The 25,186-nt window shown below is 38.3% G+C and overlaps 1 protein-coding gene across 1 annotated transcript in view; it reads left to right on the top strand.

The window, feature by feature from the left end:
* The first annotated feature begins 491 nt into the window (after nt 1-491).
* The window catches only part of zgc:77151 (uncharacterized protein LOC337153 homolog), a 38,487-nt gene continuing 13,792 nt past the window's right edge, over nt 492-25,186 (top strand). The window contains exons 1-7 of the mRNA XM_037119196.1: nt 492-786; nt 16,143-16,295; nt 19,048-19,155; nt 22,244-22,439; nt 22,538-22,768; nt 22,910-23,016; nt 23,455-23,602. Coding sequence (XP_036975091.1) covers nt 766-786; nt 16,143-16,295; nt 19,048-19,155; nt 22,244-22,439; nt 22,538-22,768; nt 22,910-23,016; nt 23,455-23,602 — 964 coding nt within the window. The 5' untranslated portion in view covers nt 492-765. The remainder of the gene's footprint in view (nt 787-16,142; nt 16,296-19,047; nt 19,156-22,243; nt 22,440-22,537; nt 22,769-22,909; nt 23,017-23,454; nt 23,603-25,186) is intronic.

Raw genomic sequence — 25,186 nt, 5'->3', positions numbered from 1 at the left:
GAAAGAAGAAGCAAGACAGAGAAATGGATTGAAAACACAATATGTTATGAATAAATAAATAAAGTGTTTTTTTCTTTACACTTCAGAATAGTAAGAATACTTTGTTTGTTAGAGACCCCTGGCAGATTTGGTGCCCCCCCAATGTTGACTTCTTGTTTACGGCCCTGCTAAATTCACTTAAAAAACAAGAACTATGTTGAAATATACAATTAAAAGGTGAGTTATATTCTATTACACAGTTGTTGTTAAATGTGTGTTTCCATCCAGGATGCCAGACAGAACATGGTGTTAGTAAGTGTTCATGAGAGCAGCTGTTGATAAAGTTTTACCTGAATAAAAACCTCACAAATGAATGAGCAGCCCTGTGTGTCTCCACCGCCTCGTTCACCAGACTACATTCACTTTTTTGCTAATTTAACAACATTTTCTTATGGGGGGGATTTGATTTAGAACCCTGTCGGACCTAAACCCCGCCCACACGTTCCGTGTCAGTCGGAAGTACGTCACGCTGCTGAAGCTAAAGATGCTTCCAGCGTTTGACTTTAACATTAAGTTGTACTCTGTGGCAAACTTTGGCCACACCTAGATCCTGTCCTATTTCCACAAAAAAAGAAAAAAAAAAAAAAAGAAAAAAAAAAAAGAAAAAGGCAGAAAAAAAAAGAAGCTGGCTTTTTTATTTTTTCTCTCTGGTGCGTTTGTTTGTGTGTCGGCGAGTCCCGGCGGTGTAACCGGAGAGGGGCCTCAGAGAGGGAATGCAGGACTGCAATGGAGCACAATGCAATACAGGTAAAGCCGATATAATTTCCCAATAAATGTCGATGTATGTCACGTTTCCCCGCCGGGTTTCGCGACCTGTTGATGTGTGAAATATTCTCGCCGTGTGTCGCTGTGAATTGAAGCCCGATTCGGCGTTTTATTTCATTTAGTTTGAGCATGTCGTATTGATTGTTTTCTCATATCAACCAAGCCCAGAGCACCGAGAGTTGCTCTGACTGCAATTACAACTTTATTCAGCGGGGCTCAACTTTTTTTTTCCTGCTCCTGAGGTGGAGAATTAACCCGCTGATATGTGTGTTTTCACGGGGAAACAGTCGAGTGTGACACCGAGCTGTCGCCTCGTTTGATATCGGAGACCCAGTCGTTAAATTCCAGTTTTAATATTTCTGATATTTTTCGCCGTGTTAATGATTAATTTCTTTGTGTGTCGTGTCGACAGTCTCCAGCTTCTCTCTCCGGCTACCAACCCCCACCCACACTTAACAACACATTAGCTAAATAAAATTTAATTTTCTCGACCGTTTGCCTGCCTGAAAATATCAGGAAACTTTTAAGCTAGTCAGCCTTTTCAACCAAAACTAGCTAGCAGCGAGTCGTCGCAGCGACATTTTTTTTTTTTTCCAACGGCTGGACTCTTTAAAAAATTAATTTCTCACACCGACGTGATATTAAAGATTGACATATTTTATTCGACAGGGACTAGGTGGAGCAGCAGTAACGTGCTGGTGATAATAGGAAGCATATTGATATTATTATCAAATCCCTCCCGACATTTTGTCTCCGGCGGTAATTGCCACAGTTTAAGGAGGAATGTTGATATTGTGTGTGTGTGTGTGTGTTGTGGAGTTTCTTGTACTTGAAATAAAGGAGGATTAGCACACAGGAAGGACACACAGCGAGGGCAGTGTGGGCTTTTAGCCCGAATAAAAAAACGGAACAAAGTCATTTATTTGGACTGAGAAGCTTCATGTGTGGCGCTGGGTACATTTAATATCCCACTGGTGGTTGTATATTTGTATAATCTGTCTGTTTAAATATTAATTCATTGCAGCATTGTGAGATTTTTTTTTTCTTTTTTTTTCCTCCAGTGGTGAACTTGTGAGCTTTTTCAATAACAGGATATACCCAAGGTCAATACTGTATTTGGATTTTATTTATTTATTTATTTTGATTTGATTATTAATATTCGTCGTATGTCTCTTTCCTTCTCTCTTCCCGTACTGAATAATGATAATAAAAAAAACTGTGTTAAAAAAAAACAAAAAAAAAACTGCATTATTCCCAGAAATATCACGAGAACTGACGTAGGCAGGGTGCAGATTAAGGGTTTCCATCTTAAATTCTTGTGTGTGTGTGTGTGTGTGTGTGTGTGTGTGTGTGTGTGTGTGTGCACATTTTAGACAGTGGGCTGCCTCTCACTGCTCAGATTATATTATGTGGCTTTTATTTTCCCTGCCTTGCTCAGCCCTGCCTCGTTTCCACCACTAGGCTGAGCCCTGCCTCAGCTGGCCCTCCCCCCTCCAGGAGCTGCACGCTGCTCATATAACACTTCCATACTACATAATAGTATGTTTACGACACACTATACACACTTGATGGTGGTGGTTTTCATATGGTGTCGCTGTAATTAAGGTAAATATATGTGTAATGCTCATTCCAGGGCTAAAAGTGGCTCTGCAGATGACTTGTTCTCAGTTTGTTGTGTAGTATTTCCTGTTTTTTCTGACCTTTTTATAGGTACAAGACAAACATTTAAGTGATATAACTATAGTATAACTAATACTAGAAGTCATTTTTAAGGCTTTATTTATTAGTTGATGAATAAAAAATAGGCCTGCACTGATTTTATAGCCGATTTGATCACTTTTTAAGCAGAAGTACCAAAGTTCTCTGGTTAATTTATCATACTTTATTGTTGTCTTTTTCTTTGTTTTTGCTTCTCATATGTCTTTATATAGCTAGAACACAAACTATTAATCAGCCAGTTCATAAATAAGCAACATTTTGACAATAAGTTAAGGCAAATATGTCAGAAATTGTCAGATTTTTACTTCTTAAATGTGAATATTTGCTGATTTTATCATCAACTAAGACAGTAAATTGAATCTGTGACTGTTTTGATCAGTTTGAGTAATATAAGTGTCCTGAAACTAAAGTTAAAAGGATTTATAAGTTAGTTGATGTTTAGAAAATAAGTCTGCAACAGTTTTATAATCGATTAATCACTTTTTAACAGAAATAACCAATTTCTCTGCTTCCAATTCATCAAATAGGAGCTAAATACCGACTTAATTTAACTTTATTTCTATTTTCTGCTTATATACCTTCAGATAACTAGAGCTCTAACTATTAATCAATCAATGAATCACTTTTTAAAGCAACAATGGCAGAAATTCTGTGGTTTTAACTTCTTAAATGATTAATTGCTGATTATCTCAATTGACTAAGATGGTAAATTGAATCTGTTTGGAACTATATTAGTTATATAACTGTGATTAAACTCTGTGATTAGAGTTCAAAGGATTTAGATTAGATTTAGAATAGATTAATTGATGAATAGAAATAAGTTTACAACATTTTTTTAATCAATTAATCACTTATAAAGCAGAAATGCCAAAATTCTCTGGTTCCATCTGGTCAAATATGAGCTAAATACTGAATTAATCTTCTTTCTTGTCATCTTTTCGCTGCTTGTATGTCCTAAAATAGTCTGAGCTCAAACTATTGATCAATCAGTTAATGAACCAGCAACAATTCTGACAATCAGTTAGTAATTTTTCAAAGCAAAAAAGCCCAAATTCTCTTGTTGCAGCTCATCTAATGTGTGTAAATTCTGAATTATCTTACAGCTACTACATATACTACTTATAAGACTATTGTTGTGTTCTCTTTCTTGCTGGTATACCTATAAAAAGTTAAAGTTATAACTGTTAATCGATCAGTTGATGGACAGAAAATAAACCAACAACAATTAGGGTAATCAATTAATCCTGTTTTAAAGAAACATCAGACATTCTCTATTTTCTGGTTCTACTATGAAGGAAAATTGAATATTTGTGTTTTGACCAATATAAGTTATATAACTGTACTATAACTAGAGTTCAAAGTATTTATAGATCAGTTGATGAGCAGAAAATAAGTCTGCAACACTTTTAAAGCTGATTGATCACTTTTTAGGCAAGAATACCCAAATTATCTGGTTCCAGCTTACAAAAATATGAGCTAAAAACTAAATCAGTCCTCTTCTTTGTTTTATTTCCTCCAGCTGATACACATTCAGATAACTGCAGCTCCAGCTGTTAATCAGTCAGCTGATGGACAGGCATAAAATATAAGCATCCATTTCAGAAGTTCTTAGTTTGTGGCTTCTCTGGATATTTGTCAGTTGGCTCAGTTTACACTGAAGGTAAATTGATTTGTTTTCTGTTTAAAATAATATAAACAATATAACTTTGCTCAACTAGAGCTCAAAGGAGTCGTAGAGAAGTTAATGAACGGTCTGCAAGAATATGTTAGACGATTGATCGCTTTTGAAGGAGAAATTGTCAGATACTCTGATTTAAGTAAGATAAATACATATTATCATACTTTGTTTTCCTGTTTTTCCTTATTTTGTCGTACTTGTATACCCTTGAATAAGTACAGTTGAATTAAACTACTTTAAATGTGTCAACTTTGGACTTTGGTAACTTTTCTGATGTTTACTTTTACTGAAATTATACTTTTAATGAATAAAAATAGTAGCTAATATTCTGTCTGTACAGCTCAGTTGTGTTTTCATCACACTTTTATTTGTTTATCAGTCTTCATCCTGTTTAGTATTCCTCTAAAGGCTTATTATCGTTTGTAGAGCTCAGAAGTATTATTATAACTTTTATGTGCCTTTTCGTATCGTATCAAGTTTAATAATGCTTCTAAACTTGGTAAAATCATAATCATTATCACTGAAGAGGCCCCCAGTGATCTGAACAGATTTTATCTTTGTATTATAAACCTTAAATGTATCTATGATGCTCTTGTAGTAACTTACACAACATTCAATTAATGGTAAGTAATTTGTTCCTGGCACTCAGTATTGTCTTTATTATACCAAATTTTAAGCCTTTAACATCTTGTTTTGAGAATTATAATACTAAGCCTTCATTATAGACTATATCTGACATTATCTGACGTATCACTGCTTAAACTTACTATTTCTATAGTGGCTCATATTATGTACGTAGAGCTCAATAATGAATCCATCATTTTCCTATAGGGGCCTACAGGAAACAGCTGAGACTTAATCCGACTTCATGATTATCATAATCCTATTTTATTACCCTCATGGTACTTTAAAATATCTGTAATTTACTGATAGGGGACAATACTGTGTCTGTGGATCTTAGTTTTGGTTTTATTGTCTGTTATAATAAATCAGCATGTTCTTATAGAGTCTAATTTGATTGGACACTTTGTCTATAGAGCTCAATATTATCCTAATCTGTTCCTATTAGACCCTATTAGTAATCCTTAGAGACATCTATCATAATCTTATAGGGGTCTGTACAATTTAGTAATGTGACAAGCTATTACTTTGAATGACCTAAAAAAACCTGTCATATTCCTATAAAGTTTAATATTATGTCTGTAGACTTTATTTGGTTGTTTCTGCATCTTAATTCAACTCGTGCTCATGAATGATTTATATTCCAATAATAATCTAATACTTCTTTTTAGGAGCCGATACTGTGTTCAAAGTTTATTCTTACTTAACTATATTCCTCCTCGTGCTGTATCCAGTATATTCCAGCCAGGCGGTCAAGATAAAATGTTATCAGTTAACGTTTATGCAAACCACAGATACTTCCGTCCGTACGTATGTAACCACGAGATATTTTTAGGGAGACCTGGAGACAATTTCCAGACATATTTCTGGTGCCAAAAACATGTTTACCCAACTTCAGACCAAGTGGTTTTTGTGCCTAAACCTAACAATTTGCCAGAATTAATCTTAGCTATGTACATTTATGGAAAACTAAAAATAAGTTCAAACTAAACGTTTCTTTATGTTGTAAGTCAGCGTTTGTTTAGGTTGAATTTCTCTCTAGTCACAAACACTCTGCTGATGCTCTGGTTGGGTTTAGGCATGAAAACCAAACGCGTGGTCGTCCGATAACCAGCCTTGTCGCTTGAAATATCTCCTCCACCTCCCGACATGAAAGTCAGCTAACGCCACATTTGGCACGAGTGTCAACCTTGAATGTATTTGTGGTTTACACAAACATTCACTGCTGTCAATATATCTGAGCGGATGGTGACGAGAGAGAAACATAAAGTTGCAACAAGAACAAACAAAGTACTAAGCTCACATTTATTCTGGCTATTCGGCTGTGTATTAATCTTTAAAAATGTTATCTTGCATTATATATATTAAAAGTATTACTATAATGTTCATGAAAAGTTCCCATGACACCTCAAACTGCCACTTAAGTTCCAATATTTAACCAAACTTGTGTTTTATTTGTCCCCTCTTGCACGAGTTTAACATAACACATATTTATTCCAGCCTTTATTGCATTAAATATGACATGTTTATATTAATATAATGGCTCTGTGTTTCTCTGTAGTTATTATGTTTAACTTAATGACTCATAATCATGAAAATATACCTGTAATACTCCTTTAGGGGCCAATATTCTGTTAATGGTGCTCAAGACATTGACATCATTTTCCTCCTCATATTATATAACATTTAAAATGATTCGGTGGGTTTAGAATAATCAGTGGAGATTTTAGCTTGTATTCTTTATTTTAACATAGTTCTGTTATGTTTCTATGGTTCTTTTCTGTCATTTTTTTTCCCTCTTTTGTTGAACATAATATTACATAAGAAAGCTTTTTTGTGTCTTTGTGACTCAATACTACCGGTACATTTATCCATCATTACAATGTGTCTGTGTTACTCTGTAGTTTATTTAATTCGACTCATTTATCAGTAAATTTTCAATGTAATCTCTTCATGTGGACCTGAAATGTACCTCTGGGAGTTTATGGTGAATTTTTTTAATGATTACATAGTGTGGTTATAATGTTCCTATAGGGACCTGCAGGATGTGTAATGACTTTATCTGATCCAGCCTGCAGTGAATCTGTTTTACTCTCAGTGTCATTATAATGTTTCCATAGGGACTCTGTTTTATTGAATCTCTTGTGGGTTCTGTAATTTCAGCTCCTATAGTCGGTGACATTCAGTAGTGACCTTGTCTGTTTTTAGCTGCATTTTAATCTTGATTTCTATCACGGTTATATTCCTCTCAAACAAATACCTTGTTGCTGATGGGAATGTTTCACTCCATGTTGTTTTGGTTTTTTGAAGTCTTGCAGTTTTTCCCGCAGGGCCTGTTCAAAGTCTCTGACACTCCGCGGTGACGCAATTAGACCTGATGTCAAAGCATTGTGTTTTAATACGCTGGCATCGTTTACCTGTAGTGGTGTTAAAGCTGCCGTGTGGCTGATATTTGCTGCTGTGACATTTTATTCGGTATCTTTTCTAAAAATTGATCGCAGGCCTGCTGCAGCTGGTCTGCAGAGCTACAGGGGAGGGTGGGGGAGAGTGGGGGAGGGCTGCCTGTGGTGGGTTATGGGTATTGGGTGGGGGAGGGTGTGCTGGGTGGGGTGGGGGTTGTGGATGATCAACACAGGAGTGAGAATTTGAGAATATTCTGCATTTGGGCGGCAGGCAGGAGAGCTGCTGCCTTCAAACGGGACAACTGGCCGTTTTTCGAGGAGCTCCAGTTTAATAACAGACTATTTCTGGATCAGAGAGCCGAGGAAACTCTCTATACACATTTATTTTGTGAATCTTCATGTCACATCTATCATGAGTAAATGGATAGCAGCTGCACAGCCGGCCGCGCCCGTATCTTATACACTAGGCCTTTTATTTCATGTGGATAAGAAGCCTGCCGAATGTGACCTTATTTTAAATCACTTCAGATGAAAATAATCTCTCACGCACTCAGAAACAGTCGAGCCAGCCTTCGTTCACTCCTCAGAGCTGCTGTGTGATAAATCGACATTTTATCTGCAACTAGTTTGATCATCTTTTTAAGCGTGAATGTGAAAAATTTCTGAGCTTCCAGTTTCACAAACGTGAGGATTTTATGTTTCATATCATCTTGAATTTAATTTTGGTTGCGATAAACTATTATCTTAACAAATGATTGATCTGCAAGCTATTTATTCATCAATTTATTTGTCTAAAAATTTTTTAGTCCATTTATGTGACTCACAAAAATCTAAATCATATCACAAATGGATGAAAATTAATAATGATCCAAAAATAGAAGAGTATTTGGCGCTTTGACTCAAATAATTAATGAATTATTAATAAAATGATGTATTAATCTTTCTTCTTTTTCTGAAGTTCTGATTCAAGTTGATGGTTTGAATATTTTTTTGTATTCAGATTATCAGATACAATACTCAGCATTTTTCTTTGGCCAACAAATTCAAATTATTTGAAAATGCTTTACTCTGTTTGTGGTCATTCAGTGTCCCGCCCACCGCTGTATCTGATTGGTTACACGCCAAGAGTAACAGCCTATCAGAAGTGAATAATCTGAATCTGCACAGTAACTAGTACTAGTGTAATTGTCAACTCCATTGCCAGAATAAATGTCGGCAAAGTACTTTTATATGAAACCATGGCTAACTTTATTCAACGTAATGTTTCTTTAGGATGGATTTTCAATGTTTCCTGTCACAACACTGGTCTTATAATCTAGTTACCTTAACTACTTTGTTTGAGTTAGAAACACATCATGGTTGAGCTATAAAAATAAAAGTTTTTAGTCGGCTCCAACTTGGCTGGAGATGTCCCGATGTCTCTCTAAAAATATCCACGCTCACAAATATTGAACACCTCCACCTCCCAATATGAGCGTCAGGTATGGACACGTAGTGTGAAGGTGACTGGATTTAGGTTTTTCAGTTCCAAATATCAGTTATTTTTTCCTTGGTGACTGATAAATATTCGCTCTGACAACCCACAGCAATCAATATCTAAGACGAATGATTAAAACACTAAAATGATCTAAACTTGCTTCTTTCAGCTCGACTTTGTGTCACAGAGAAATATTTGTTTGATGCGCAGCTCCTATGTTGCAGCTGTGGGGCTTCATATCATGTTTCATGTTGTATTTCAGCCTTCGTTGGCCTCAAACTCCAAACAGGAGACTACAGAGCAGCCGAGGCTGTTTGATGGATTCACTATCAGAAATCTGCAGCAGTTTCACGTCGCTGTAGAAAACTGGAACATCATGTCACCTGTGTCATACATATAACACCATTCTCTGTTGATTTTATCTTCTTGAATCCATTGTAATATAACATAAAGAGAGGAAGCATGATTTAAACACACTGAGTGTATCAGAGTCAGATATATCCCCTTTTCTTCTCTGCCATAGAGCTCCATTGTCCAAAAACTTTCCATAACACATCAGTGATCCACGAGGTGACATGTTGCTTCACTACACTGAACACACAACGTCCATTTTGACTCAATCTCACAAATACTCACGAGTGGATTAATCCGCCACTGAAAATAGTCCCCACCAAAAATACATTATCTTCCTTCTGTTGGAGTAATGTTGCTGTTTCAGGGGATTCTTTAACCTTTAAAGAGATGAAGATATTAATCCAACAGACTATAAACACCAACAGACTGTTGCTTTGGGTCTTTTTGTTCTGGGTTTGTGACACCGACTCCATTATGTTACTCCCAGTCCTTTGTAATCCTTTGGATATTGTAACTCATTGCCAGATCTGAAGGAAAGTGTATAAAAACATTTAGATTACAGCTGAAATGTTTCGTTCATAAGTTGGACAGAAAATCATTAATTCTGAGAATCTACGTTCTCAAAAGTTTTCTGCCTCCAGTGCAGTTTTGTTAAAAGCGTCACACTTCAGTAAGAAAATAAAGATATTGTGTTAAAATAGTATTTCTGTAAAAGCAAAAGTCACCCATACAAATATTACTCAAGTAACAGTCTTAAAATGTCTTTTATTAAATGAGCTAAAGTATCAAAAGTACAAATCAGAGTAAGTTTAATCCAGTTACATATAAAATAAATACATTAAAAAATGTGCTACTTTGGCTCTTAAATGTAGTGGAGTAAAAAAATAATAGCAAAACATAGAAAATACTCTAATATTCTGATGTAGGCTGCTTCTTTACTTACGTACAGTACTTGAGTAAATGTATTTAGTTACTTTCCACCACTGCTCCTAGGAAAACACTGTGAATAATTACATGATTAATCAAGAAAGTAACCGGCGGATGGATACGTTCTCTTCTGTAGCTACTAATTTGTGCTCGTGTTTACAAAAAGAAATGACATGTTTTTATAAAACCTCACTTTAACATCAACCAAAATAACTCGACCTAAAGCCCAAAACGCTGAAGTGAAACTGTGGCAGGATATGTGAGAGCCGGAGTTTATGTGTCCTTTGTGCTTCATTTAAAAGCTTTTTACCATCCAAACCAATCGGCTGCAAAGTTGAAAGCAAAAATGACAAAAGGAACTTGATTATAAGGCAAATGTCTATTTTTGGTTTATCAATGTGAAGAAATTTGACCCGTTCTCTAATAAAATGCTCTCCATGTGGGTCAGACCGAGTCCACATTGTTTCATTCAGCTGGTCTGCGTCACCTTGGCTTGTGGATTCTGTGGTTATCTGTGAGTAATGTTTGTAGCAGAGCACATTGACACACTGCCTGCTGACTGGAAGCTGCAGCTCAGGATCCAAAATGGCAGCTCAGCGTCCTCCTGACAGATACAGAGATTAATATTTGGGTCATGTGCTGAAGATTGCAAGAAAGGGAACGTATTTTCTGTTCAAATGGAAAAATGTTTATAGTTTACTGACGTGTCGCGGCGTGGAGCAGCTTCCAAACATCCTCAGATTTAAGACAAACTTCCTGAATATCTTTGGTGTGTTTGGATTTATGTTTAAGTTTTATTTCCCACAAGTGTCTCTGGGCTTCTCACACTTCCTCTTACAGAACAGTGAAATTAAATCTGCAGGTTTATTCGCCCAGCAGCAGTATTACCTTACAGATGTGTGAACCCACTCGAGGTGTGCTCGATTTATTGTTTGAGCTGCGTAAACACCCGCAAACAGCGAGCGTTATCTGCCAGTGAGGTGAGATGGCTCAAGAGCTCCTCATCACATCCAGAGTGTAAACACACAGGAAACTCAGTGTAAACCGAGCCGCAGATTAAATAAAGACAAACTCAACGTGAGGGTCGTTGTTGCTGAGTGGGACAGCCGCCATTTTGGGGACAAAAAGGGGAAAATTGCACTCACAGAAGGACTGCTGGGAAAAAAGAGAGGTTATTAAAACACACTGAGATCAACTAAATATTTGTATTTTTAAATATTCAGCTGTGAGAGCACTCAGGTTAAATTTATAGCTGCGTACATGGCAAATATTTTCACATTTCTTTGTAATATTAGATTCATTTTAGGGAGCTGTAGATTATCTTAATTATCAATTAATCTGCCAGTTATTCTTCTTTATTAATCCATTAGATGTCTTTATTAACTGTCACAGCTGGAAATGAAACATGAGAACAAAATAAGGTCAAATATAGAGATCGACTGCTTATTGAAATCAGTTTTGTTGGGTTTTTTTGCTTCTTTTGTCATATTGTAATCGGCTGTCCACTGAATTTTGGAGGCTAATCTTGTCCTTATTACTCCACTACATTTATTTGATTACTTTAATTATTAGTTACTTTGCAGATTAGACTCCAGCAGATCAGAAGTAGCAGTTTTTGATTTAATTTGTTTTATCAGGAGTTTCATTTTAAAAAACACTTCTTGAAATAATCAGAAAAATGCCAAATATCAGATCTGATAATTACATATAAACACGTGTAGTTCACCACCACTTGCACCTTTTATACTGAAGTACATTTAACATCAGATACTTTGAGTTTAACTGCAGTGGTATTTATATGAGTGAGTTTTACTTTGATTGAATTCATATTTTAACACAGCGTCTTTACCTTTATGACTTCTGGGTACTTTATATCGAGGTGTCAGCCCTGAATAAAGCTTGAACAGGTTTCCTGACAGCAGCACGTCTATAAGACCAGTAAGACCTGTAAGACCAAACAGTCGATGTGTCAACAGTGAAACACAGGACGCCTGTTTTGTTCCTCCAACAGTTCAAATGTCCAAATAAAGTCTGTTTTTAATGTCACAGAAGAAGAAGAAAAACAGAAAATATTCACATTGGCGGAAGCTGGAAGCAAAATATATCTGATATTTAAACATCAAAGTGACTTAAAACGATTGATTATCAGAGTTACAGATCAAGTTTCTGTGATTTCATCTGTGTGTTTTCATTGATGTATTAACACAAAACAATCAGATGTGTGTCGGGATAATTAAACTGTTGAGAGAACACAAATAGGACGGGTCATTAAAAATCCCTTTTTTTTTAAATTCCTCTTCCTGTTGAAAGCTCCAGAAAAAGCTCCTGATTAGATCCTGAGCTGTTTTTATCACAAAAAATGTAATTACTTTTGTTTGTGCAGGAATAAAAGTGGCTCTGACCTTCTTCTCTCATCTCTGGGATGAATTATGTTTCCTCAACAGTGCTTCACTCAACGTGAGCTGCAACAATGAGCTGCTGCTGCAATGAAGCACAATGAAGCTCTTTTGAGACTTTAGTTCATTTAGTGTGTTGTTCAAGGAGCCATTATGAGCCTGATCTCCTCCATCCTACCTGAACAGCAAAACAACCTGCACTGGCAGAAAACAGAGAGATGCAGCTCTTCGCTCTGACACAGCGGCAACACATCCGTCTCTTTTTATTCACACGAGACGCAAACCGAACAAAGAAAATGGAGGTTTTAATCAGAACGACGGAGCTCGAGCTGAATCTGTCCAAATACTCTCAGATGCTCATTTGATAGCGAGTCTGTAACATTTTAGGATTGGATTTTATTCCACTGGGAAGGAAACTGTCAGAAAAAAACACTTGCATGTTCTTTTCTTAAGTAAGGAAAAAATAAAAGTGTTTGTAACTTCCTAAAATATTAGTTTAAGGGAGAAACGATGACCTGAGCTCAGTATATCACTCAGACAGAGCACAGCTGCAGCAGACGCAGCAAACAGACAGTTAATAGTTAAAAAACAAAATGTCAAAGGCTGCACTTCCTGTAGCTATTTCAAAGTAAAAGCCTGTCACAGAAGAGGAGGGATTGGGGCTTTTACTTTGAATCACCTGCAGGAAACGATACGTTTATTATTGGATGCACATCAGCTGCCAACAACTTGCAGTGATTACTGAAATCTTTAAAGTGTCGTGTTTGTTTTTTTGACATGAAGAATGAAAAGATGATAAATAAATGATGATGAGGATAAAGAAATTAAACAAACACTGAATAATCTGCAAAGTAAATAGTAACAATGAATAGTATTATAGGTAGAGGAAGAAAGAAATAAACAAAATTGTCCTTTCTTTCATCACTGGTTGTTCGAAATTTTGACACAGTTTATTTTTTATTAATTTTAAGTTTTCAGTCTCTTTGTTTTCTAATCAGCTGTATCGGCTCTCGCTCGAGCACCATCTACTGTTGGTACTTTCACAAAGTGTTAGCACAATAACAGTTCTGATAAATAATCATCAGTCATGTCAAAATATTTATTAGAACAGGGAAACAATCAGAAAATGACTTTACTGTGTTGCAGCCTAGAAAAGACGACACTCATGTCAGATCAACATGTAACAATAAACAATATCTGAGAGGATTTAATAAGTCTAACATCACGATCACAATATTTAAGTTGTGTATTTGAGCTCTGGCCTGAGAGTAAAGGTCACATGACTTCCTTCCATTGTGTGCACGTTATTTACCCGCCGACTGCTGCATTGCAGCACAACATTTTAACAGAGAGCTGCATAATAACACATTTGTTATCAAACGACCTGTAAACTATCCTGCGAGTCCTGTGAGATTTAATTAAATGATGCAAGTTTATAATAATTACATTCTAAGAGGCAAAACAAAGCTGATGTACACGTTGGATACGTTTCAGATACTTAATGATTAACAGTAGTTGTTTTATGACTCCTTTCTTGGAAACACGCAGCCTTTTTTATCCTGTGCAGTGAAAGTAAAAGTAAAAAAATAACTTTTATCAGTTTGTTTTCTGTCTAATGATGTGTGCAGTTCATTAGGTGAACAGGAAGTGTGTCCATGTGTTGTAGTGTGATGATAAGAGGAAGCTGGCCGCCGTTGTAGTTTCTTTTTCATAAATTAAATCGAGTAAATTGTGACACGTTCAGCTGATAAAGATCTCACAGGTTTTAACTCGTCTCAGCTTTTTAAGGGTTTTTTTTTTTCCCGTCACGATGTTGTTGGCTGCAACACCGACAGACATTTTGTAAGAGCAGACGCCTCAAAACTTTCAGCTCCAGTGATGTCTGAATATATTCTGAGTGACTATCAGGGCTGCAGATATGCCTCTGTCATGCTAAACGGTCTTGGGAGTTAATTTTTAACGTTTCCTCTCCAACTTGTTTAATATATTACATTATCTTGCCTTGAGTGCTGTTTATACATGTACAACTCCTGCCTCGCTGCAGGATGGGGCAACTTTATTGTCAGAGGTGGATTCTGCAGGATTTATTGCTTTGACACGCTCAAGTGAATGTAGAGAAGAGACTGTGGCATTTAAATCTTTATTTGGAAGTCTTCAGCATGAAAAAGTTATTTAGAATATGCCTGTAAACTGGTCACAGACTCCACAATAAACATTTGATTTGTGATTCAGATTTCAGTCATTGAGGTTCATGAAATATCTTTATTTGACATGAAATTTGGATCAGATGTTGATCGTTCGCACAGGAAGAATACTTCATACTTGTTGTTTCTCTGACTTCGCATCTAGGGCAACAAACAGGTTGTCAACACTTTGCTTAATTAAAGGATGACACTCAAATTAGTGACCTCATTTCAGTTCCAGTTATTTGCCTCTCAAGGTTTCTCATCATTTTCAGATATGGATTCCTAAACTCAGAGCTGTTTTCTGTCCTTTCTCAGACTTTATGTGTTAAAAAAAAAAAAAAAAAAAAAAAAAATCCTAACTATAACTGTGAACTTGAACTGTTTGTGTTTAGTCTGTACGTGAGACTGCTTGTATCCATGACAACATCTGTCTGGCTACAGGTGTGACTGGCTAGCTAGCTTGCTAAATAAATACGGGTGTTCAGTTTTAGTTTTGGTGAGTCGGAGGCATTAATTGTGTCTGTGGAGGAGGAAATACACCCACTAATACATCATCAGGGAAGTGTAGAGCTAACAGGCTAGCATCAGTGTTAGCCTCTCCAAGGTTAGCATCAGATTTAACACTTCCAACAAGCTCAGAGGCTAATACTGAAGTTAACCTGCTGGAAAAGCTAACATCAGTGTTAGCCTCTCCAAAAGGTTAGCATCGATTTTAGCTTATCCAACGAGCTAACAACAGTGTTTGCTACTCTGACAGGCTAACATCAGTGTTAGCTTCTCCAAAAGGTTTACTACATGCTACTCTGACAGGCTAACATCAGTGTTAGCTTCTCCAAAAGGTTAGCATCGATTTTAGCTTATCCAACGAGCTAACAACAGTGTTTGCTACTCTGACAGGCTAACATCAGTCTCAGTCAGGATGGTCTAATAGCTACATTCTTATCCTATTATAAGGATTTTTTCCTAAATGCAGTTAGACACACATTTCCTGTAATCTTGAATATTATCCTAAACTGAGATAAAGTAGGAATGCCGACTTGGAAGGTTTCTGTAATGAGGCTCGAGGTTCATAATGTGGATTTTAAGCTTGCCTTGGAAAAACTGTGGCAAAATGTTTTTTTTTCCAGAATTGTGAATTAGTCAGATAAAAGGCCTCATTACACAACAGTAACAGGACTTATCAGTGACATCTGGGAGGCTCTTTGTTGAAACTGACGTCAGCCTCATAACTAATAAATTACATGTGCAAACCGAGCAGATCAACAAAGATGTAGTCAGTGTATTTGTTACTGGACTTTCTCTCTGTTGGATTCAAACAGCTGCAGGTTTAAAGAATATTGGCTTCCTCTCTTACCTATTTCCTTTTTTCACTGACCTTCAGGCTCGAGTTACTTTATCAGGAAGCTTCGGCCTCTTTCTCAGATTTCACTGGATAAATGTCATTTCTGTCTGTGGGTAAAATTCTGGTCCACGATTGCTCTGCAGAACTGTTACCAGTGAAAAAGCCACAAGTGTCTGTTGACCCACACCGGGTCCATTAGCTCGTCCTCACCAGCGCTCTCTGGTCTTTCCCCTCAGTGGTTGGGTGCTCCCTCCTGCCAGCGAGGCAGCTATGCCTTCTATAAGTCGGTGAGCAGCAAAGCTCAACCCGACGGGCCCGTCCAGGTGTGGAAGCTCGGGGAGTTCTACTTCATCCGCTGTGGACCGCAGGATCCGGTGTGCATCGCAGAGGTGAGATACCTGCTCTCGCTTAGATCAAAGCTGCTATAATCAGTAGGATTATATAAATAAGGGCTCACAGAGATATTGTTCTATAGATTCTTTCAGCTCATTGTTTTGGCTTCCTGACCTGAAACTTCACTGTTTTGGTTCACACAAACCACCATCAGGCAGCTGTTTTCAGAAAAAACCAACATAAAACTAACACTGTACAGCAGAGTCACAGAGAAGCTGGTGAACATGGAGGAGCTGAATATTTCCTTCAGCAGCTGGTGGAAACCAAAAAGCTGGATGTGTGAACTGAACTTCAAACCTTAAATGATCTTTAGAGGGAATCCAGATGTTGCTGCAACTAAATATCATTATATTCTACCATTTATCCGTTAATCATTTAGTCTGTAAAATGTAAAATAATATGTGTTAATCACAAGTTCCCAAAGTGACGTCTTCAGATTTCTTATGTCCAACCAACAGCCCAAAACCCAAAGACTCTTTGTTTTCTGTCTAAATGACAAAGAAGAGCCGCAAATCTTCACATTTTAAAAACTGGAACCAGCAAATGTTATCAAAATCATTGCCGTCTAATTTTCTTTTGATCAACTAATGTGTTAGTCGATTAATTGTTGCAGGCAAGGACAAGGACAGAAGTACAGATATAAAGAGATAAATAAAGTTAAAAATTACAACTATACATCAGCATTTAAGCTCAAAATTACAAAGCAAGCATTACAATAATACAGCAGTACTGTCTTAAAAGAAGTCACAGATATTTTAAGTGTTTGAGTAATATGATATTTAAATGACACATATGTTTAATCACAATATATATCATGAGGTGAAGTGTTGCAGTAAAGTGTAACTTCCCCAGATGAGTCAGCCGGTCCCTGTTGTGTGAAATTGTTGGATTGTTCCTTTAACTGTTAATGATGAGTAACGAAGTGAAACAACAAACCGAACCCTAACTGGGTCACGTTCCTGCTCACATGCGTTACAGGCGACAGTATGTTTTATTGAGTCTACATCCCACGGCAAGGCTATATTTAGTGAATCGAGGTCGCGAGCTGAAACAGAGTTAATGAGTTTGCATTGTATTTAGGTTGATAGTATTGTATTGACGATGATTGATTGATTGATTGATTGTCATGGAGGGATGTGAAGTGCATGTTTTTTGGGTTAATGGAGAGAGGAAATAAAAAATGTGTCCTCTTTACTGAATTAAATAAATTATTGTGAATCGGCATCCTGAGCACGACGAGGGGAAATCTTACAGGACCTGAAACATTTCTGTTTCACTTTCAACATGAGTCTGAACCAAACGCTGAAAGCAGATTAAATTCACAGCCTGTGTGGGCGTCACACCTTTCAAATCACTTTAATAAACTTGGAAACTATCTTCTCGTGTTTATTTCCAGTGTTAGTTCATGTCCAACTTAACATTTAACATCCAGTACGAGAGCAAATTCTCCCAAATTCACATCCTGAATGTGATTAAACAGGACGCAGAAGTTGCTCTGGAATAATATTTCTTTCTTTGTCAGTTTCTCCACTTTCAGAGGCCGCAGGAGCTGAAGCAGTCGTCAAAAAATCAGCTTCGAGCTAATTTCATGTAATGAAAGCACAAATTAATTGTTCTGGTGCCGTGCATTATGGGTATTGTAGGTTTTCTAGGTTTTGAATGAACAAGCGAGCACCACAACCTGATAGATGTTAGTCTGCGACATGTTGCTGCGCTGCTCATATTGCATCTTCCTTTTAAATATTCACACACAGCGATCGTTGCCGATTTGCTTCTGATCCTTTTTGTAGGCGAGTTATTTAAGTTTTGTGCAGACAGGCAGAGAAATATTAGTGATGGCACCAGTAATTTTCTAATAATGTTTATCTTCAGGTAATAAGTGAGAGGGAAGGAATTCAAAAACAAGTTTGTCAGATCCATCAAAATCCTGGAGCGTAACGACGGCAGTCTGTGTGGGCTCAGGTGAAGAGTTTCTCTGTGTATTTCTTTGCTCCACAAAAGAGCAGATTACAATGTTTGCACACATTAAAATGGTTTTGGAAAAATCCAGTTAACGTTCAGCAGTACGTTGTGGTTTGTATGTGGCGCCCAGGTGAGAGTGAAGGTGAGGCAGGTGTGTCAGACTGTTTACTCAGTCAAACTCTCTCTGTGTGAATGAATAACACCGAACACAAAACCCTCCTGGAAGAGCGAGTGTCGAAACGTCTCCCGGTGTTTGAGCCAGGAATCACGTCTGACCTCCAAACCTGCTCAATCTGCTGCACTTCGCTTCACTTCACACTCGCATGATGTCATCTTCGCCTCCCGACTCGCCTCCCGCCGTCTGTACCATCAGGATGAGCTTCCTGTTTGTTTCCTGTTTCTCCCCTCAGCTTCCCCACTTCCAGATTTACACGTCAGGCTCTGTTGACACGGGATGACGAAGACTTCTCGAAAAAATATTTTTAAATGCCTCAAAATGAGGAAGTGAAGAAAAGTGTAGTATAGTTGGTACTGAAACTCTGACAGAGCCACATGTTGGCCACAGTTTTGATAAGAAATGTTTCCTGTTTCTGTCTGAAGTTCTTTAACATGAAACAAGACCAAACATGCTAAATATCACATCCGTCAGCTCTTCTGAGCTGAATCAGATGTTCAGTCAGACTGATGGATGGAAGATATTCTCAGTCCACAAACAAACTTTAACAAACTCTTAAATAATTTAGATCTCTCTAAGCTCTTCTTCTTCTTCTTCTTCTTCTTGTGCAGGTGACCTTGCTATGGGAGGACCAGACGCATCGCCACCTGCTGGCCAGCACCAGACTCTACTTCCTGCCTGAGGACACGCCGAAGGGCCGGACCAGAGAGCACGGAGAGGTGGGTCAAAGGTCACAGGGAGGGAGGCTGACTCCTCCTCCTGCATGGGAGGGACCCTCAGTCATTTGTTTACTTTTCCCTTTATTCATACAAACCTGTCTGCAGCACACAATAGTTTATTTTATTCATCATCAATCATTTATAATCATTCCACACGACACAACTCAGTCATTTTTGTGATTTTTCTGTATGTGTTCTTATTTTTGTCTTGGCTGGATTTTAATTTGTCCTGAACATCAGCAGATTTTTCATGAACTGGGACAAGTTCTGGATTTTTAGGTGTGTTGACGTGGAATGATGATCAGTCCTAGAAACGGATATCTGCATTATGAACGAAGAAACGACACAAGGAACAAGATTTTGGTGTCTGTTTGTTGGCAGAGTAGTTTTGACCTGTATGTAGAGCAAATAAGTCACAAGTTTAAGTTTAATGAATAGTTAAGACAACATAACAGAATAAACACTCAGCAGTCGACAAACAAGATACATGTAATGTAAAGTAAAAGCAATAAAAGTGCTGTTCAAAAAGGTAAAATCACATAAAAGCAATACAGAATAAATAAATGAAAGAAGTAGAGGACGGTAAGAGGACGACATCACAGAAGAGGAATTACAAAACAATAGCTTCATTAAGATCAGTAAAACGGTTAAAGGATAACTTAAAAAAAGGTGATTCAGTGGAAGTTACTGATGTTGTAAATCTGACACTTATAACAGTTTTCCTACAGATACACCAAAAAAAGAACAACACAAAAACAAAACGGCTCTTTGTGAGTCCGCACCCAGCGAGAGACGTGACAAAATACAAGCCAGTTTCTGATTGTAAGTACAGTACAGTAGTCGCCCTTGTGTGGTTCCTGTCGACTCGTAATGTGAGTGAACGTCTCTCTAATGGAATCGGCTGAAGGAACATCTATTAATAACCTCGTCACGTCGCTGCCTCCTTTTTTTATCCAAACATGTTTCGAACCTGAAGCCTTCAGTCAAAGTCACGACGTGTCTTAACCCGACCTTCTTTTTTTTTTTGTCTCTTTCTCTCCTCCTGATTATCTTATTATTGCGCTGACAAATACACTTAACGATCTGTTTAATTAAAAAAAAAGACAGTTTAAACGCAGACGGATCGAGAGCGATTTCATGTGAACGAGAGAAAGAAAACATCAGATGTGGCTGCGAGTGTTTCTGATTATCACAGTTCACATGCAGGCTGCAGCTTCAGCCTTCACATCAAAATCCCCCTCTGGGAACGAGACTAATGTGTTACCCAAATGTAAATCCTATGACTCGACTGAAACCAAATTTTCCACATTTTGAACTTTGATATTCAGCTGCCTCTCTATACGGGGGTTTTAATTTTCCTGCTGGAAAAAATGAGCCCTCTGAAAGCGGATTTTCACAGGAGTCAAAGCCCCGTTTATCTTTATTTCAAGCTTAACTTGTACTTTAGTGAGTATTTCTGCTACTTTATACTTCTACTCAACATCTTAAAGACAAATTCTGCACTTTTTACTCCACTACTTTTATCTGACAGATTTGGTTTAATCATACAGAATATAATCAACAAATAAACTGACATTAGGATAAAACTTTAGACAGATACAGCCAAGAAAATATCTTACGTGTTATTTTCTATGAGCTGTTTAATTGTCAGAGTTTTATTGCGAACATATAATTACATTTTCATTAAAAAAAAGTTTGTGTCAGTATCAACAGGCCAGAATCTGAAAAAACTCAGAACATTACAATCTGTGCATCTGTACTATTGAGATAATATTGTTATATTTTCTTTCATTTATAAAGTGCTTTTATATATATTTATATCGAGATATGACCTAAAAATATCATAATATAACACAGCGCTGTGATAAATTAATACTTATGTTTTACCGTCAAACAAAATAAAATCTGTTTAATTTGCTCTCGATGGTCGTTAGATAAGGTTTTAACTAATGCTGTCTGAGAGAACTGAGGATGCTTTTCTGAATTAATCTCACTTTACACCAGCTCTCGCTCTTACAGTTGATTTATCAATAATAAGAAAATTAATCTCTAATCTATTCTGATGATCAGTCAGTTCAGACAAAAGAAACTATTTGAAGACGCGACTTTGGAAATTAAATTAATGGATGATTAAAATAATCAGTGCTTCTTTAAGCCTCTCTTTCACGTATAAGGTGTCAAATAATCACACAATCATAACCGCTGACGTAAAAGACATCTGCTGTCATTTAACAAGTGGAAGAAACACCGATGTTTCTTCCTCCGTGTCTGAAAAGGGACTTTGATGTAAAAGTGACATTTAAAACTGGCGTCACATTTACATAACGAGGCTCTCAAATGAACAGAATCACACTTAAGAGAGTGACAGACAGAATATTTGAGCTTTAGAGATGTTTACTGGGGAGTCCTTCAGAGCCGCTCTGTGTTGTTAATGAGCTCCCACCTGGCTGCTGCTGGAGGAGGAAGAGGAGGAGGAGGAGGAGGAGGAGGAGGTGCAGGAATGTGAGGAGCTCCCACCTGGCTGCCGCCCAGAGGGGGTGGAGGTTTTATGGGGGGGGTTGGGCTCTGTCACGCCTGCCGGGAGAACTGAGCAGGATCACAGCTGACAAACTGGAATAGGAGGAGACGTCAGCAGCATCAGCTTCACTTTAAACTGTGTTAACAGCAGCTGAGTTTCACTTAAAGGGTAACTCCCCCAATTTTATACATTAAGTGTGTCTTGGTGCCTCATGGAGTTCGACCACATGTCTGAAAAACGTGGTTTAAAGCCTGTCGAGTCTCCGGAAGAAGTTTCATAAAGATTTATCACGGATGCATTGAATGGTTTCAGCCCAACGTGCGTCTCAGGGTATTTTTCATAAACTTCCTCTTTGATTTTTAAGTGTTGCGTCACATGCAGTGTTGGAGGAAGTATTCCCACAAGTTACTTAAGTTAAAGGAGCAGAACAGCAACATATATCACTGTTAAATACTCCAGTATGAGTGAAAGTCACGCACTCAAACTTAAATGAACTTAAATGTAGAAGTATCACAAACAAAGTGATAAGTTTTCATCCAACTGTGGAACAAACCTGTTGTGTGGTTTTAGGATGAGGTTCTGGCGGTGTCCAGGAAGATGGTGGTGCGGGTGGAGGACCTGGTTCAGTGGTCGTGTGGGCAGCCGGCTGGTTGGAGCAGCTGCCTGAAGGTGGCGCCCTGCGGGACCAACGGCCTCCACAAACCTCCACAGAACAGCGACGGTATCGGCATCAAGAGCAGCGAGCCGCTCAAAGACAAACCTGACAGTAAGAAACACTGAGGACAGACGACTGGACGTTTGACGGGTCTGACTGACGGCAGGAGGACGTTTGTCTCACACGTGTCTCGTGTCTTTTCCTCTCAGACGACCTGGTTGAGTGTCAGAGCATCAAAGTGCTCAGCTACCCGCAGTACTGCCGCTTTCGCTCCTTGCAGAGACGCATCCAGGATGGAGCGAGGGGGCCGGGGCTGCAGGACCCCCACCTGCTGGCCCTGGGCGCCATCAAGGCGCTGCCCTCCACCCGACTGATGTACTGCAGGGACACCTTCAGCCACCCGACGCTGGAGGGCAGCGCCAGCTTCTCCTGGCAGTTCAGTGAGTGTGACGGTGACCTTTAACCTCACAGGGTTGTTGAGGCAGATACCTGATGATCATTCCTCTTTCTTTCTTTTTTGGGGGAAAGATTTCGCATCTTCTTGAAGTGAAGACGATTGAATGTTGTCTTTTCTTGTCCAGGATGTCCGTCTCTCAGTCTTCGAGGGCGTCCTCGCAAGAGGAGAGGCCGAGACGGCAAAGACTCCCCGAACTCCAGCCAATCAGAGTCCTGGATTGAGAAGATGAAGGTTTGTCCTTCATTTAAACTATTTGAATGTCTGTATTAAACCCTGTAAAAACAACCAGAGATGCTTCACGTAGACAACATGTTTATGCGTTGATGTAAATATCACAAACTGCTGCATCCTCTGTGTTTATTTAAGTGCTTATGAAACGGTTATTTGAAGCCTCTGTGTTGAAAGTGAAGTGGAAAATCTCTTCCTGGAGGTCCTGGAACAACACAACAACACAATGACATCCTCAAAATGACCGCAGAGTTTAATCCAAACTGCTGACTTACATTTCAAGCTTCATTAGAGTTATTGTTTCAGTGCAGGGTAGTTCCCAGTATATTTATGTTTCTGTTAAATGGTTCAACTGTTTTTTTTTGTTGTTTTTTTTTTAAATCTCAAACCACATGCCTGTGTGTGTGTTCCTGTTTAAATCCCGGACGTGTTTCCTCTCAGGAGAATGTGATGGGCAGCGTGGAGGTCGGCTGTGAGGGCAGCTGGCTCCCTCACCCTGAAGAGCAGCTGTTCCTGGATCAGCTCTTCGCCTTCATGGAGCGTCAGGGCTCGCCAATCCACAAAGTCCCAAACCTCGGCTTCAAGAAGAGTGAGTCTCTTCTTTTCTTCGTCTTTCTTGCTCTCTTTGTTTCAAAGGTGAATGTGTGAGTGTTTCACCATTTGATGAATGAAACAAGGTCGCAGGTTTCGGTTCATTCCCATCATGCACTCTGCAAGGTTCATAGGACGTTGACCACGGATTTAGCCAGAAGCAGAGTCATGCGTTTCACTGAACCAGAATTGCACCACTGAGATTAAAAATGTTTTCCTAGCGGGAGAAACAACAGAACGTTCCCGACCGACAACCTAAAACAGATGACGCAGAGTTTGTGTCATCAGCCCTCAAACACACACTCTTAAAACTCAATAAAACCAATCATGCTGTGACAATGTATACCACAAGATACTGACTCGAGTAATATTATGAAACCCAAAACGATTTCAACATATTGTACGATCATTCCTGCTATCAGCAGGTTTTTAAAGCAGCTCCCGTCAGGATACGGGCGGCTGCAGCTGAAAACTCCTGCTCGACTGGTTCCATGATCGCACTTTTGTTTTTTTTTTCTGTGTGTTCAGGGCTTTAAATCTTATCTCTGCTGCCGAACGCTGTTTCACAACTTACCAACCACAGAAACAAAATGTAACTTCATGAAGAAGACGCTTTGGGTTGACAGCTTGGGTCCGAAGCCATAACTGATTTATTGTTTTTTGTTTGTTTTTTCCCTTCCCTCTTGAGGACAGTTATATAAGTAATGAACACAACAATGACTTATTATCAGATTTTAAGTTGAACAGCACATCCAGTTCTTACTTCTATCTGCTTTTTATTTATATTAATCAAACTGTAAGCATGTTTTTGTGACTTCACCGTCGAGTAGTGAGAAGAAAATTGAGCAAAAGTGAGCATCACCCATACAAATAATACCTGAGTACACCTCTTAAAGTATCTGATATTTAATGTACTGGTTTTTAATAACACACATACGATAATACAGTAAATAATCCAGCGCCTCCTAAATTATTTCCATTTCTTTCTGTTCTTGCTTTGTCTTATTAATGATATTAATGCATCACAGTTGCCACCAGCTATTCAACAGAGAGAGGAAATAAAAGAATACACAGCAGCTCACTCACCACTTCCACAGTTTTTAACTTCTACTGCTGCATGAAATCATGTCGGATGAGACGGATAGATAGAATCATATATTGATCATCATGCTGATGAAGGTTCTCAGTCTATCGAAGACACCTGGACTCGTTTCAGTTTCTTGATGTTTCACCTCTCGTCCAAGAGGTTTCTTCAGTTCTAACTAACTGGAGGGAACTTGTAGGATTTAAACTCTGTGTGGGAGTGAACTTACAGATTCGTTAAGGACACATGAGGGTTCATTAGTCAAACCGGCCTTCATGTGGGTTGCCAGGTGAGTCCAGGTGTGAATGGCTGTGTCTCATTCCTTTAAACAATATAAACATCTTGGCCAGAGAAGACAGATGTGTGAAAAGAGAAGTAAAGGAATCCAGAACGATTGTTCATACAACGCAGGGTTAGGGGCACCTGGGCTCACCTGGCCTGACCACATGAAGGCCACGACTCTGTAAGAACACTCCTACACAGAGTTTAAAAGTTTAA

The sequence above is a fragment of the Acanthopagrus latus genome, chromosome 13 (assembly GCF_904848185.1).
Source record: "Acanthopagrus latus isolate v.2019 chromosome 13, fAcaLat1.1, whole genome shotgun sequence".
Classification (NCBI taxonomy): Eukaryota; Metazoa; Chordata; class Actinopteri; order Spariformes; family Sparidae; genus Acanthopagrus; species Acanthopagrus latus.
This window is presented reverse-complemented; position numbering and strand designations above follow the sequence as displayed.